This window comes from Mirounga angustirostris, unplaced genomic scaffold (genome assembly GCF_029215605.1).
Source record: "Mirounga angustirostris isolate CCGP_5_RB_7025 unplaced genomic scaffold, mMirAng1.0.hap1 SCAF_7, whole genome shotgun sequence".
Classification (NCBI taxonomy): Eukaryota; Metazoa; Chordata; class Mammalia; order Carnivora; family Phocidae; genus Mirounga; species Mirounga angustirostris.
The window spans coordinates 31,832,042-31,848,577 of NW_026991715.1; the positions used below are offsets into that span (position 1 = coordinate 31,832,042).

Consider the following 16,536-nt stretch of genomic DNA (forward strand, 5'->3'; position numbering starts at 1 on the left):
TAGTGGTAGGAACACTCACTATAAAAAAGAAAAGGGCAATTTCTTTTTCAGGAGAGCAGAGACTTCAATTGTTTAGTTTTTCATGATTTCTCCAGCACCTAAAAAGCGTCTAGCAGTAGGCATTCAAGCCACTATTGAATAAACGCACTCCCCAACAAAGGAGCACAATGTGATCCAATAGTCTATGCCTAGTACCAACTCTGCTACCCTTCATTCCCTATTAACCAGCACTCTTTAGATGTTTTCTAATGTCTGCAAGATTATAAGTTGAATAAAATTGCGGCCTGAAAAAGACAATTATTAACTGCCTTTCTGATTAAAAAAAAAAAATTCTGATTTTAAAAAAACTAATTATAATCTATTACTCTGCTCAGTTGTAGAAATGGTATTAGGAGAATACAATGGGGAAGAGCGTAGAGCGTATATCCATGAGGGAAAGTCCATAAAAGCTCAATCTTGTACTTCCGTCAAAAGTCAACAGCTCTGTCTCAAACTAGTAAGTCCGAAATAGTGATACAAACATTTTATTTAGATAAATGGAGGTAAAAAGTAGATGAAGCAGCTTTCCGTGGAGTCAGAACCCACACTTTAATTCTCTCAGAACTGGAGATGAGTGAGTGGCCCTACAGAAGAAGACCTGCTGGGGAAAGGCAGAACAGGGCCTCTGGCTTACCTTTAGAAGACATGCAGTAGTATTTGACTTCTAAAATCATACCCATAGAACACTTCGATCAAGAACGAAATTTTCTTAAACAACAACAAAGATTATTTCAAGACCTCGCTCAAATGACTCCTCCCTCCACAAAGTCTTCTCAGATCTCCTGTGAAAACGACTGTCGGTACCAAACGTCTGGCAATTAATCCTATTCCACTTGGTGATGAGCGCAACTCTTCTATCTTCTATCTTTCCACATGTCTTGAGTCCCTAAGTTACAATTGCTTCATGGGAAAGTGCGCTTCTCACAACTGAGGAGTCCACCGCAGACCAGGTGATTAAATCCACAAGCTCGGGAGAGGGGCGGCACCCGGCTCCCCGTTACCTGCATAAGCGTTGGCCTGCTGCAGAAGGTCGGTGCAGGTGTGCACGTCTGCAAACGCTCGGATGCCCAAGCAGTTGGTGGGATGCAACTGAGATTGCAGGAAGTCACAGCAGTTCTGCCGAACGTCCATGAGCTGCAGCAAGCTGGCCGCTGGGAGCAGCACCTGCAGGAGAAGGTGACATGCTGAGACACCAGATCCCCTCCAGCAGGCCCTCATCGCCCTAAAGCACTGGTCCAATCAGAGCACTCCCTCCCTCAAGGTCCTTGCGTGGCCCTCCCCTGCCTGTCCAACTAAGTCCAAACTTCCTTCAGGGCAGCCGAGCCTTATTTCCCACGACTCTCCACTTCGCAGCCCTAAGCACCAGCAGAGTCTCTGTATCCCTACATTCCATAGCAGTGCCTCCCAATCACTCATGTATCTATGAAATCTCTGGGCATCTTATTAAAATTCTGATTCAAGAGGTCTGGAGTAGGGCCTGGGGGCCTGCATTTCTAACGAAAAGCCAGGTGATGCTTGTGGCTACTGGCTCAAGAACCAAACTTTGAGTAACAAGCCCCTTATGGACTGAATGTTTGTGCCCTCCTCCCCTAAATGTGTATGTTGAAACCCTAACCCCAACATGACTGTATCTGGAGACAGGACCTATGAAGAGGTGATAAAGTTTAAATGAGATCATAAAGGTGGGGCCCTTACAAGAAGAGAAAGAGACACCAGAGCTCTTGCTCCCTCTACAATGTAAGGACACAGGGAGACAGCAACCTTCTGAAAGCCAGGAAGAGTCTCACCAGCAACTGAATCAACTAGAACTTGGACATCAAATTTTCAAAACCAGGAGAAAAACAAATTTCTGTTGTTTAATCCACCCATTCTATAGTCTTCTGTTATGGCAGCCCAAGCCGACCAAGATAGATTGGTTCTCCTACATGGCTACACCTGGAGAATTTTTAAAATACTAATGCCTGGGTCTCAGCTCCAAAGATTTTAACTTCAGAGGTATGAGGTATGGCCTGGACAGTGAGACACTGCCAAAGCTCCCCAGGTGTTTTTAATGTACAGCCAAGTTTGAGAAAGCACTTCCCTACAGCCTTTAGTGTACCATTTTCACTCAGGTGCTTACTAAATTGTTCACTACGGCCTTTACCACTTAATTACTAAGCATCTGTATATGCCAGGTACTGGTCTAGGCTCTGGGGTTAGTGGTAAGCGCAGTAAGCCAGACCCCGGCTCTTATGGAACTTACAATCTACTGGAACAAAAAAGTGACCCTCAGGGCGCCTGGGTGGCTCAGTCGGTTGAGCGACTGCCTTCGGCTCGGGTCATGATCCCAGGGTCCTGGGATCGAGTCCCACATCGGGCTTCCCGCTCGGCGGGGAGCCTGCTTCTCCCTCTCCCACTCCCCCTGCTTGTGTTCCCTCTCTCGCTGTGTCTCTCTCTGTCAAATAAATAAATAAAATCTTTAAAAAAAAAAAAAGAAAAGTGACCCTCAAATCCCTCAAGACTCAGACAATCACACTGTATTCTCCCATCCAACAGATAAATGGCAAAGAACATCCCTGGGTACATCCTCAGAGAAAGACAAAGGAGAGAATAGTTTCCTTTTAAAAGGTCATAGAACACATGGATGTATCTTGGAAAACAGAAATAGTTCCTGCTTAGGTGTTTTTCCTAAAAGCCGGGAAGACTGGCTTGAGCAGGCCAGAGGGGTGCTCAGACCGCCAACCCCACTCTAGTTTCCCGAGGACTTTCCCACAGCTGCCAAAGCCCCCTGGATCAAAAATCCAGAAGAAATGGCACAGTCCTACTAGACCCCAGCTCTGCTCCCTACCACCCCCACCCTAGGGAAGGGGTAGACAGTCTGAGAGTGACTTTCCAAAAAGAAATTAAAAAAAAAAAAAAAAATCACAGAGCATTATATTTTCTTTGAGGCTGCTGAGCTCAGGGCTCCCAGCATCCATTTCACCCCAAAACAACCCCCACATCCCAGGCCTTTGCTCTCAGCTGCTCCCCTGGCTTTCAGAGAGAGCATCTGGACCAGCTAGACTCCTGCTGTTCTCATCCACAAGGGCTTGCCCAGGAAGACATGGGCTACAGATGCATTTGTTTTCTTGATTCAGGGCACTACAAAAGTCTTTTTTTTTTTTTAAGCAATTTAAATTCTAGACCCTGACTTTCTCCCAAAACATATCTGAATGCCTCCATGCAATAAGGCCAAAAACCCCGCTCCACTGTCCATTCTTGGGCCTTGTCCCTCCACTACGGTAAGCAGCTAAGTTTTCTTAGGACCGAGGACACAGGACTTTCAGTGCTAAAACCTGGCAGCTGGTCACCCTTCCTCATCCCTGCCCACCTGCAGAAACCACCAAGAGCCTCCACCACCCGTGGTCCTACTCCCGAACTAAGCACCTACTCTCCACAAGGCAAGTTTTTCCTTCCTATGCGCTTAACTTCCTCCCTCACGCAGCTGAGTTCCAGGAAGTTAAAGAAAGTATGCTCCTCTCCTTTCTCTCTTCCACTCTCCTATGTCCCCAACAGTAAATTAACATCATGTCCTTAGTATTTTTTTGAGCCACTGGTTCATTCCAGAAACGGAGAAAGATAAAAGCACGCACTCTTGGGGGTTTTATTTATTTATTTTTTAAAAGATTTTATTTGTTTATTTGAGAGAGAGAGAATGAGAGAGAGCACATGAGAGGGGGGAGGGTCAGAGGGAGAAGCAGGCTCCTCGCTGAGCAGGGAGCCCGATGCGGGACTCGATCCGGGAACTCCAGGATCATGACCTGAGCCGAAGGCAAATGCTTAACCAACTAAGCCACCCAGGCACCCCTGCATCTTGCTTTTTTTAAACTTAACTTTGGGGTAGTCTTTATAGCAGTTCACAGAACTACTCCTTTTTAACTGCTGCATTGTGTTCCATTTTATAGATCTACAAAACTTTATCCAACCAGTTCCCCAATGATGGACACTTAGGTTGTTTCCAATATTTTCCTTTAACAAGCAGGGCTATAATGAATGCCCTTCTAGAAGGAAATGAGAATTAGATTTCCTTCTGTTGGGGATGGGGATTCTTCTTTTCCCTCCACTTTCCCCAGAGTTGCCTGTATATACAAAACATATCCTGTATTTTGTCCCGAGCTCTCTACCTACTGACAGGATGCCATGAATGTCCTGTACTCAGCTTTTTTTTTTTTTTAAGATTTTATTTATTTATTTGAGAGAGAGAATGAAAGACAGAGAGCACGAGAGGGAAGAGGGTCAGAGGGAGAAGCAGGCTTCCCGCGGAGCAGGGAGCCCGATGCGGGACTCGATCCCGGAACTCCAGGATCACGACCTGAGCCGAAGGCAGTCGCCCAACCGACTGAGCCACCCAGGCGCCCCCTCTTGGGGGTTTTAGACCATAAGGTGGTTCCAAATCTGACCACCTGAGCTCCATCGCCACTGAGCAGCCATAAACTGGGAACCTCAATTAACCTGTGAGCTTGCTCAGCCCAGCCAAACAGATTCTAGGACCAGATTAGTCCCGGCCTGCTAGTTAAGTAGACAACCATTAACCATTCTTGCTGAATACACAGCAGGAATGGAAAGCTGTGTTTCAAATCCCCAAATGACCTCTATGATACCCCTTGGGCCAGCACTAGCTACAAACTCTACAGTTGGGGCCACCGGTTGACCGCTCATCCCGGTCTGCTGAAACTTTGCCAGTTTCAGCACCGAAAGTCCTCTGTCCCAGGAGACCCCTCAGTCCTTGGCAAACTGGGGTGGTTGTTCACACTCAGGGCCAGGAACGTCTAACCAGTTACCCTAAGAACCCCTGGTGGAGAGGAACGATCAAATGTTGTCCAGCACACAGCCTACTCAGTGGTGGGACAAGCCCCAAAAGGGTCAGGCTGGCAGCCCTTTGAGCCTCACAGAGGAGGATTTCTGAGAGTCCAGTCCGCCCCCAGATTGCATTCCCAGCCAAGCCAAGATGACAGCATGCCAGGGACACAAGGCCCCTTCCCCCTTGCCTTCTTTTTCCCCACAAAGACAGCAGCACGGGCTGGTGCTTAAATTCTCAAGCTCGTGACAATCGGCCAAAGAAATTAAATAATAAATACTTCCTGGACATATTCCTCAGGTTATAGTTTCAGTTTTTAAAACCTCCCTGGATAGAGCTACCCACATAGCTTTTCCCTACTGTTCACAAAACACACTTAGCAGGCAAAAATTATAAAAGTTTTCCACCTTTCCACACCACCCCCCCAATCCTGTTTAGGTCCACTCCTGCCCAAAAGCATTCCCAAGATGACTTCCTCAAGTGAACGGGGGCTTGTGGTTTCTCTAATTGCTCCTTCCCTCTCTTTGATCTTACACTGTGATTAGCTATGACTCAAAGGGCCTTTTCTTCCCACTACTTGCTTCATACCGGAAGGCGTGAAGAAAAGTAAAGTAAGTCAGAGAGCTGAGGGCAAGGTTTGGAGGCTGGGAGATTTATCACTGCTCCCACTCTGTGTCTCAGGGATAAATGGGGGCCCCATCCGCTGGGGTTCTGGGGGCTGCACACCATGCGAACAGACACAAATCCCCAGAGGCTGTGAAAGAAAAGAGAGCAAAACATCCATAAGGTGGCTGTCCTCGCTTCCCTCTCCCACATCAACAAGGGCTTTCGGAGGATTTCCTCTTCTCTTATCTCACGTGCAACTTGACTCCCTTGAGGGGCAGCAGTAACGGGCTGTGAGCAAGAGGCCAAGCTCAGGTCCTCAGCTTGGTGGAATCACTGGGGCAGTCCCGCTTGGTGCCTGGAAGGAGGGGGCCAACACTGGAGGAGCTGCTGGTTGGAACCACCATGGGGATGCAAGAAGAGTCGAGGTCAAAAAGCTTTCAGCTTGCCTCTTGCCACCCCAGCATTTCAGTTCTGGGAAGACAGACTCTAGAATGACCCTCAGCAGAGAGTTTACAGGTTTCCCTCCAGCTTGCAAATGGCCTCCCCTCCATTTTCCACGAGCAGGCCCCGTTTTGTTTTTTTTCTCTCCCTCGGATAACATGAAAACACAGCAGAGGATATCCCGTCACTGAGTTTGTTTCCTCTAACAAAAACAAAAGGAAATGCCCTGCCTCAGAAAGCACCGACTCCTGGAATTTCAGGGAGGCAGGGCCATGCCTAGAGGGAGGGAGATCACCAACCAGAGGGCCAGGCCACACAGTGGGTCTGTCTCTGCCAACACCAGGCATGAGGCCTGGCACAAAAACATTGTTAAATAAAAATATGTTGAAAAAAAAAGAAAAAGAAAGTGGGGGAGGGGAGAGAGAGAGAGAGATTGAAAGAGAGAAGGAGGGAGGGAAGAAAAGAGGGAGAGGGAAAGCGGTTGGAGATGAGCAGGAGAGCTAACAAACTAGCACTGCTGTGATTAAAAGTGTCCCCTAGAATCTGACTTCTCCACTTACAGGCCATGTGACTAAAGGCAAATTACTTAACCTCTCTGTGCTCTGCCACCTGGACAATAAAATAAAGACCATAATGGTACTGCCTTCAAGGCTTGTTGCAAGAATCAAATGAGATAATACATTTAAAGCAGGCAACAAAGCACCTGGTACACAGGGAGGGCTCAGTTAAATTAGGTTTTATTATTATTGATTATCATGAGCTGGAGTCAAGATTCTGATCCTTGATTTAACAAGAAACTCAAGTTCACCACGTCAACAGAGCACAGTGAGGTGGAGAGAGCAGGATTCAAACCCCAAAGCTACTACCTATTTAACCACTGGGGAGCATTAGCTTCTTCAACTGTAGAAGAAGGACCATATTAGAATACTCGTTTGGTAGTGATGAAATTAAGGGAAATAATGCACATGAAGTGACCAACACATGCTTGGCTTACAACCAGTAATACTAAGTGTCAGCTCTGATGGCAGTTACCTCCACCATGGAAGGGCAATGCCGTCTCTCCAGGGTAAGGGTGGCTGGGAAGGAATTAAGGGTGGAGCTCTGCAAGCCATTTAAGCAAGCCCCAAATCTCTGACCATTGTTTCTCAGGCTTTCAGGGGAGCCCCGGTGCCTCCACGCTCTCCTCCGCGATGCACCAAATCCTCGACAAAGGGTGTCTTCCTAGCTTGTGAGCAACTGCCTCAGCAGATACATCACAACATGAAGAAGCAGCCACAATCTGATCCCAACTTTCTCTTCTCAACCTTTTAAGTTTTGTTTTCCCCCAGGTCAGCCCAACCAAACCACATTTTAAAGTGCGGAGGAACAAGGTAAACGATTAGTATATTTCACCGATGCCGAGTAATGCACAGTTCCCTGACTTCTGCCTTGTGCCCCACAGTGGAGCCCCTGCACATGCCCCCCACCCCCCCACACACACATGAACACAGCTGGCCCCTCAAGGGGCCCATACACCAGTGGGCACACAGACATGCGGGCAGAGGAGGAAAGCCTGACCTCACAGTCTTCTTCAAGATGGGGCCCACACAACACCTCCTCAGTGAGGCTGCCCCCCTGACGATCCTCACCAAGGCAGCAATGGCCATTCCCTGAGTCCTGGGTACCTCCACCCTGGCCCTACCACAGCGGAGAGGACCCAGGTGCTTAGCCATCTGTCTCTAGCCTCAGACCATGTGCTCCTTAGTGACAGGGTCTCTGTGCTCAGAGTGCCCCTACCTCTGCCAGCACAGGGGAGCAATGTTATAAGGCTTTTACCTGTATTGATTCATTTAATCCTCACACCAACCCTCTGAGATTAAGTGCTAGTATTTTGCCCATATTACAGATGAAAACACTGAGGCACAGAAAGGTTAAGAAACTTGCTTAGCGTCTCGCAGCTAGAAAATGGTGGAGCCAGGATTTGAATGCAGTCTGACTCATGACTACCCAACAGAATGGGTACGATTATGAAAACTGATCCTTGAGGCAGGCTATTGGTGGGGGTATCAGAGAGGCTCCGGTAGAAGAGGGAACACAAATCAGAAGCTGACACATAAGTGTCTCCTCTGGCCAGAGCTCGCTGAGACCCATGCCTTCACTTTACAGCTAGAAAAACTGACACCCTGCAGGGCGACAGGGCTAGAGTAAGAGCACTCTGCCCATCAGTGGTGAGGCTAAGGCGTGGAGCCAGGCCTCCACCCGTACTCAACTCCTGCCCCATCACTACTTCTACTTCTCCCTCTGAACCTGCACATCTTCAGTCTGGCCCCCTGCCCTGCCCCTATACAGTAGTTTTACCAGAAGCAATGGTGAAGCCACGTTCTACACAGTCCTCTGGTGAGTCTGTTGCTCCTGCCTTAAGAACACTGTGTTGTATACAATACCACCGGGTTAGACCAACGCTGCAAAGATCAACACCCGGCCAGGCGATAAGGATCCAGAGTGGAACATCTTCTCATTATCCAAGTTTGTAAACACTTTGTTCTTCACGGGGTGGGGGGAGGTACTACTCGTGATATGATAAAAAGGGAAGAAAAAGCTGGTTCCAATCATACAATCTACAACCTCACAGTGTTGTGGGTTTTTTTTCTGGGGGGTGAGGGGGGTTGGTTTTGTCTTAGCTTAGTGGCTTAAAACAACACAAATTCATTTTCTGACACTTCTGAAAGTCCTAAGTCCCAAATGGGTCTCCCTGGACTGAAATAAAGGTGTAAACAGGGCTGCATTCCTTCTGAAGGCTCTAAGGGAGAATGTTTCCTTGCCTTTCCTGCTTCTAGAGGCCACCCACATTACTTGGTTCATGGCTCCCCTGTCTTCAGAGATGGAAACATCAAGTTGAGCCTCTGTCGGGTCACATCTCTCTGGTTCTCCTTATCCGCCTCCCCCTTCCACTTTAGAGAGCCGCTGTGACTCTATGCGCCCCCCCCCGATAATCTGAGGTAATCTCCCCATTCTGCTGATCAGCAACATTAATTCTATCTGCAAGGTTAATTCCTCTTTGACAGTTAACCTAACATATTCACAGGTTCCAGAAATTAGGACATTTGTTGGGGGGCGTCATTACTCTGCCTACCACACTATAGGATTAATAGTTATTGATTAGGGGTGCCTGGGTGGTGCAGTTGGTTGAGCACCCGACTCTTGGTTTTGGCTCAGGTCGTGATCTCGGGGTCGTGAGATCAAGCCCCACATCAGGCTCTGCACTGAGCACAGAGTCTGCTTGAGACTCTCTCTCCCTCTGTCCTTCTCCCCCTCTTCTCTCTAAAATAAATAAATCTTTTCTTAAAGTTATTGATTAGACCCTAATGCAAGATTTTTAAAAATTATTTACCCCCTGCACATTTTTAGGTTGACATCTAGCATTTTTCATAGTTGCAAAAGATGTAATTTTTTGCATCTTGTAAATCTCATTATTTACATCACTTTTTAAAATACCCAAGTGAACATTAATGTGACGATGATATAACCATCATCCATTTAACATGTTTTTTCAACACATGCACTATACTCATTTTATACCAAATTACTCTGCACTCACTGTTACTGCCCAAAAGTTATTCCGCTGTTTCAATTCTGCTCCTAGACCTAAGATGTGCACACTCCGCTGCCCACTCCATTCTGGATGAAAAAGACCAGAAACAAAAGGGGATGGCTATGTGTTTTATTGTGTATAAAATATACCTCAATTTTTAAAAGGGCAGGGGATTATTAGATTAGATCACTGAACAATCCAAGAGTCTGTCCAGAGGCAGAGACAAAGGCAGGCTCTATTGAGAGGCAGGCTCTGCAGGACCAAAGGCAGGGCGCCTCAGACCCCCAACCTGCCTGTACCATGTCCCCTTCACCCTCACCAATACCCTGCACCACACTGTTACCAGAAGCAGCTCCCACTCATGTGCTGGCCACAGCTTAAATCCAATCTCCCAAAAGAGCCCTTTCCAGATCGCCTCATCCATCCAGACTGAGTCCCCCTGATAGTGTTTATCATGTTCCCTTCCTTCAAAGGACTTACCACAATGTGTGCTTATTTGACGAGCATCTGTCTTCACCCCTAGACCACAAACTGCATGACAGCAGGCAATGGAGCAGCCACTGCTCCTGTCACGATCACTGTGCCCAACAAAGTGCCAGGCATATAACAGGCACTCAGACATTCGAGTTGAATTGAATGAATAAACGATGACCAACTTAGCCTCCTTTACCTCCTGGTAAAGGAGGTGGTCATTCTGGATAAGGGGAATAGGGAGAACTGTGCTTTTAAAAGAAGAAGAAAAGAAAAATCCTTCGTATCACCTGCAACTTCCAGCACTTTACTGAAATAGTAAGGCCCTTAATGACAAGAAATAGTCTGTCCTGTGTCTGGGTTTAACCCAGGGCTTTGGAGGCCTCCAGAGTGGGCCACACCCTCAACCATCTCCCCTACTGAAGCCTGTCGACGCTGCATCGTGTCCCCACAGTAAAGACACACAACTTTGGGTGAGGCAGTGTCTTCGGCTCCTCTTTTCAAGGCTCCAGATTGCCGAGGATGAGGGCAGGGCAGCAAAAGGAGGAAAAGGCAGCCACACACCCCTGCTGAGGCTCAGACCTGGTGCTTGGCACCTCCGTCTCTGAGCATGAGCGCTCAGAGAAACTCGGCTGACTAATGTTGAAACAGGAACAATTTTTAACAGCCTCACAATCTGCTCTGAGAATCCCTGAGATGAGACGATGACTGGGGATAAGTGGGGTCAACCAGGCTTTTAGTTCTTCCTTCACCCAGAGTTTGAACCAACATGAGATAAAGACTTTGTGCTCGGGGCCCAAGCTCATTCAGAGGTATCATGGCTTCGTGGTTAAGGGCATGGGTGCCACAGTCAGGCAGGCATGAGTTTGAGGGTCGTTCACCCACCAACATGCCATGTGATGCAAGGCAAGTCACCTAACCTACTTGGAGCTTTAGTTTCCTCTCCAGGTACCAAATGAGTTGTTGCGAGGGTTCAGTGAAATGAGGCTGTAGAACAGTGTCCCTGAGTGTGGGATGAGCTGTGAGCTGGGGCTGAGTTTACCTGGACATTCTCTTCGGTCACCTCAATTTCTGCCGTATAGATGTAGTCAATCAGCTTATTCAGCGTCCTCCCATCCACATCCTTGATTTCTATCTTCTTGGCTTTACTCTCAGACATGTCACCTACAGTCCAAAACAAAACCAAAATGGACACAAACTTGGTGCTTAACTTTCACAGAGAAAGTTGCCCTGTCTTAGCAACATAAAAGCACCAGCAGGCAGCAGAAAGGACTCGGGCGCAGAGGAGTATAAAACAGCCGACATCGGGGTCACACCAACTTTGGATCTGTGATCACCCGCAAACCAGTCTGAAACATTCCCCACGCTGTCATCCATTTCCATTTTGAAGCACATCCGTGCAGTAACTCATTCAACTAACATTTACTGCAAGCTTATATACCCAGGGCCAGGAAAAGTAAACAAGAGATGCACCTGCCCTCAAGGAGAACAGGTCTAGCACAGCCGATATATAAAAATATATGAGATGATCTGAGCTTAATAGAGATATATACAAAGTACCAGTATAACAACAACAATACAAAGTAACATTTACTGAGTGCTGTGACTAAGCACTATGCGAAGCACTTGAAAGTGGTGCCTCCAAAAACAGACACATAGATCAATGGAACAGAATAGAGAGCCCAGAAATGGACCCTCAACTCTACGGTCAACTCATCTTCGACAAAGCAGGAAAGAATGTCCAATGGAAAAAAGACAGTCTCTTCAACAAATGGTGTTGGGAAAATTAGACAGCCACATGCAGAAGAATGAAACTGGACCATTTTCTTACACCACACACAAAAATGGACTCAAAATGGATGAAAGACCTAAATGTGAGACAGGAGTCCATCAAAATCCTAGAGGAGAACAGAGGCAGCAACCTCTTCGACCTCAGCCGCAGCAACTTCTTCCTAGACACATCACCAAAGGCAAGGGAAGCAAGGGCAAAAATGAACTATTGGGACTTCATCAAGATAAAAAGCTTTTGCACAGCAAAGGAAACAGTCAACAAAACCAAAAGACAACTGACATAATGGGAGAAGATATTTGCAAATGACATATCAGATAAATGGCTAGTATCCAAAATCTATAAAGAACTTATCAAACTCAACACCCAAAGAACAAATAATCCAATGAAGAAATGGGCAGAAGACATGAACAGACATTTCTGCAAAGAAGACATCCTAATGGCCAACAGACACATGAAGAAGTGCTTAACATCACTCGGCATCAGGGAAATCCAAATCCAAATCAAAATCAAAACCTCAATGAGATACCACCTCACACCAGTCAGAATGGCTGAAATTAACAAGTCAGGAAACGACAGGTGTTGGCGAGGATGCGGAGAAAGGGGAACCCTCCTACACTGTTGGTGGGAATGCAAGCTGGTGCAGCGACTCTGGAAAACAGTATGGAGGTTCCTCAAAAAGTTGGAAAATAGTGCTACCCACGACCCAGCAATTGCACTACTGGGTATTTAGCCCAAAGATACAAATGTAGTGATCCAAAGAGGTACGTGCACCCCAATATTTATAGCAGCAATGTCTACAATAGCCAAACTATGGAAAGAGCCAAGATGTCCATCAACAGATGAATGGATAAAGAAGATGTGGTATATATATACCATGGAATATTACTCAGCCATCAAAAAACCCGAAATCTAGCCATTTGCAACGATGTGGATGGAACTAGAGTGTATTATGCTAAGCGAAATAAGTCAATCAGAGAAAGACAAGTATCATATGATCTCATGATATGAGGAATTTGAGAAACAAGACAGAGGATCATAGGGGAAGAGAGGATAAAAATGAAACAAGATGAAACCAGAGAGGGAGACAAACCATAAGAGACTTTTAATCTCAGGAAATAAACTGAGGGTTGCTGAAGTGGTGGGGGGTGGGAGGGATGGGGTGGCTGGGTGATAGACATTGGGGAGGGTATGTGCTATGGTGAGTGCTGTGAATTGTGTAAGACTGATGAATCACAGACCTGTACCTCTGAAACAAATAATACATTATATGTTAAAAAAAAAAAAAAAGAAGAAGAAGAAGAAGAAGAAGATAGTAGGAAGGGAAAAATGAAGGGGGGGAAGTTGGAGGGGGAGACAACCATGAGAGACTATGGATTCTGAGAAACAAGCTGAGGGTTTTAGGGGGGTGGGGGATGGGTTAGCCCAGTGATGGGTATTAAGGAGGGCATGTACTGCATGGAGCACTGGGTGTTATACGAAAACAATGGATCGTGGATCACTACATCAAAAACTAATGATGTACTGTATGGTGATTAACGTAACATAATAAAATTAAATTAAAAAAAAAAGAAAGTGGTGCCTCTTTCAATCTTCACAACCACTCATGAGTTTCATTAATATTATCCCCCATTTTACAGATGAAGAAACTGAGGCACAGGAGGGTGGGTATTCATTTTGTCCACAGTCACACATCTAGGAAGGGGCCAGGCTGGGACTGAAACCAGGGAGTAGAACCCTAGAGCCCACACTCATACTCACTGCTCTATACTAAATCCCAAGAATGCAGAAGATGGAACAGCCAACCCCGGGAAGTCATCCTAGTAGGAGGTCACATTGAAGCTGGGTATTTCCACAGGCAGCAAAGATGAGGGAGCATGAGCTAGAGGTAAGAACCTTAGGTGTAAAGGCAAGAAAGTGCCAAAAGGATAAATTTGGGGAACAGTGAGAGGCTGGTCCCAGGTGACAGTGAGAGGAAGCTAGAGGGGTAGCCAGGGGCCAGGCCTTGCAGAGCCCTGTAAGCCATGCAAATGAGGTTGAACTTTCTCCTAAGTGTAGCACCACTGAAAGGTTATAAACAGGAGAATGACATCAACAGATGGGCATTTCTGAGTGAAAATTTGGACACATGGTGGAAGCTGGATCAGAGGCAGGGAAAACAGTTGGGAGGCCCTGATAATAATCCAACAAAGGAAGGACAGAGCCTGTGAACTAGGGCAGCCGTGGCACCACATCTGCAGTCCTGAGGCCCCTTAGCTCAGCCTGTGCTCTCTAGACAGCATATGGGTTTATTATAGCCAGGCTCATTCAACAAACGCTGCTGATTTCAGAAGGAAGAGACAGGCTAGGCATGAGTCTTTGTAGACTGAAATAAAGGGCAACTTGACTGCAAGAAACAGGGATTCGGAAGCCCTTGTGTGAGTACGAAAACAGAGCCTGGGTAGTTGTTTTCTCTCTGTGGAATTTGTGCAATGGAGCCAAGAAAATAAAGTACAGTACAGTGTGTGGGCTGCAGACGCCCACCTCCAAGCTGCACGAGCTGCACATGATTCTTCCACCAATCCACAGTTCCCATCCTGACACAGTTAGAGATTTGAATGAGTCTGGAAGAGGGAGGAAAGGGAGGAAAACCACTCCGAATCCTGCCCATTCCCTCCACTGCCAGATCAGGTAGACCAGAAACCCTCCACTGTGTTCTGTCTTCTCTCTGATTGCTGGTAGAAGCCAGTGAAAAGGCCTCAGTATAAAGGGCCCTGAGGCAGCACAAAGAGGCTAACAGGAAACAGGAAAGGACAGTGGATTTCTACTGCACCCATTAGACAGGCTCTCACAATCTCCCTCTTGAGTTTACTCCAAGACACATAAATAAAACACACACCCAAGGAAATCAGAAGTTCAACTTCTCTCTCTAAATAGCTGTTAATGGGGCACCTGGCTGGCTCAGTTGGTCCTGGGATCGAGTCCCACATCTGGCTCCCTGTTCTGTGGGGAGTCTGCTTCTCCCTCTCCCTCTGCCCCTCCCCCAACTCGTGCACTTCCTCTCTCTCTCTCAAATAAATAAAATCTTTAAATAAATAAATAGCTATTAAGAAGTTCATCAGTAAGAGTCCAGTTGATAATTATAATGCAAAAGATAATTACAGACAGTCAATTCTTTGGTTAAGAACTTGGGCCTTAGAAAAAAGACTGAAAAAAGAAGCACCTGAACACAAGAACCAAGAGATTCAGAAACCCTTATATGAGTGTGAAAACAGAGCCCAGCTTGATTGTTTTCTCTCTGTGGAATCTGTACTTGGGAGTCATATTAGTCAATTTTGTAACTTTGGGGTAAACAAGTGGAAACTCCTAAAATTATATGAAAATATTAGTATATATGGTCAAAAGTTTTATTTTTCTGGGGGTTGAAAGATCATTCTTATTAGTCAAATGTACAGCAAATATTAAGACACAATTTTCTAGATGGTAGAACTTTGGGAGATTTTTTTCTTGCTTCTTTAACATGACTTTGAAGTTTCTAATTTTCTGTATTAAATACTTAGAACTTCAATAAACAAGGGGGAAAAAAACACGTGAAAGAAAGACCATGGCCTCAAAAACAAAACCTATGTTTTAAGAAAGTTCCCTTATAGGGGCGCCTGGGTGGCTCAGTCGGTTAAGCGTCTGCCTTCAGCTCAGGTCATGATCTCAGGGTCCTGGGATCGAGTCCTGTGTTGGGCTCTCTGCTCTGCGGAAAGCCTGTTTCTCCCTCTCCCTCTGCTGCTCCCCCTGCTCCTCTCTCTCTCTGTCTGTCAAATAAATAAAATCTTTTAAAAAAAAGAAAGTTCCCTTATAGGAAATTGGAAACCTGTATAAGTCATGCAGACTTGTCAAATCCGATCTTAAGTATTTCTTAAGACCAGCAGAAATTACTGCACTAAACTAAGGCTTCAGCTTAAACAGACTCTGAAAATGGTAGCAATAATAGTTACTACTGTGTGTCAGGACCTCTGCTAAGGGTTTGCACACATTATTTCATTTGATCCTTGTAACAACTCCAGAAGGTAGATATTATTTCCATTTTACAAATTAAAGAACTGGCATTTCAAAAGGTATTTGCATATAGCTAGCGACAGACAGGGCTGGGATTTGCATCTTGGCCTAACTATAGACCGCATTTCATTTCTCATAAATCCCTGTGTAATTGAAACCTCACCCTAACTAATGACCTTGATAAAAGTATTCCCAAACAAGGCTTTGGTCCAAATTCTAAGGACAACTTAGTACATAAGACCTAGGCAAGCAAGAACCAAGAGGGATGAGATCTTGTCAAGTTTATTTGCCAAAATATCCTCGACACCAAAGCTCTTGGCGTATAACAAGCACTTAAAAAATACTTGTTGGAGCAAAAAAAAAAGGAAGAAAGAAAAGGGGCTTTCTCTTGATATCTCATAATTCCATGGACTCTAGCAATTCCTGAGGGGCAGAAACCAACAAAGGCTTGGTCATTCTTGCTCCTTTCCTCACTTCCACTACTCTGACAAAATATTCCTAGAAAACAAAACATGAACCCTATAAGTCCTTCCATCTTCAGGGTCAACCCAAGAGCCCTCCTCTTCTATCTTTCCCAAGAGGCCCAGCCCAGAAAGTTCAGTTTCTGAACTTTCAGAAAATGTCTGTGAGTTGCACATATTTTTAGCCCCCTCCATGTCTGCTTGTCATCTGTACCTTGCATGTACTGTTCTTCCAAAAAGAACATGATCCAAGCAAGGGCAGATATTTGTTCGTTCTTTCATTTGTTCTTTCATTCATTCATTCACCCACTCA

At 45.9% G+C, this 16,536-nt stretch overlaps 1 protein-coding gene across 12 annotated transcripts in view; it reads right to left on the reverse strand.

The window, feature by feature from the left end:
- KLHL3 (kelch like family member 3) overlaps nucleotides 1-16,536 on the reverse strand; it is a 161,175-nt gene that overhangs the window by 66,814 nt on the left and 77,825 nt on the right. For all 12 annotated transcript variants that reach the window (XM_064595937.1, XM_064595931.1, XM_064595932.1 and 9 more), the window contains 2 exons: nucleotides 10,987-11,108; nucleotides 1,041-1,203 (listed from right to left, as the gene is read on the reverse strand). In XM_064595937.1, the coding sequence (XP_064452007.1) occupies nucleotides 1,041-1,203; nucleotides 10,987-11,108 (285 nt within the window). The remainder of the gene's footprint in view (nucleotides 1-1,040; nucleotides 1,204-10,986; nucleotides 11,109-16,536) is intronic.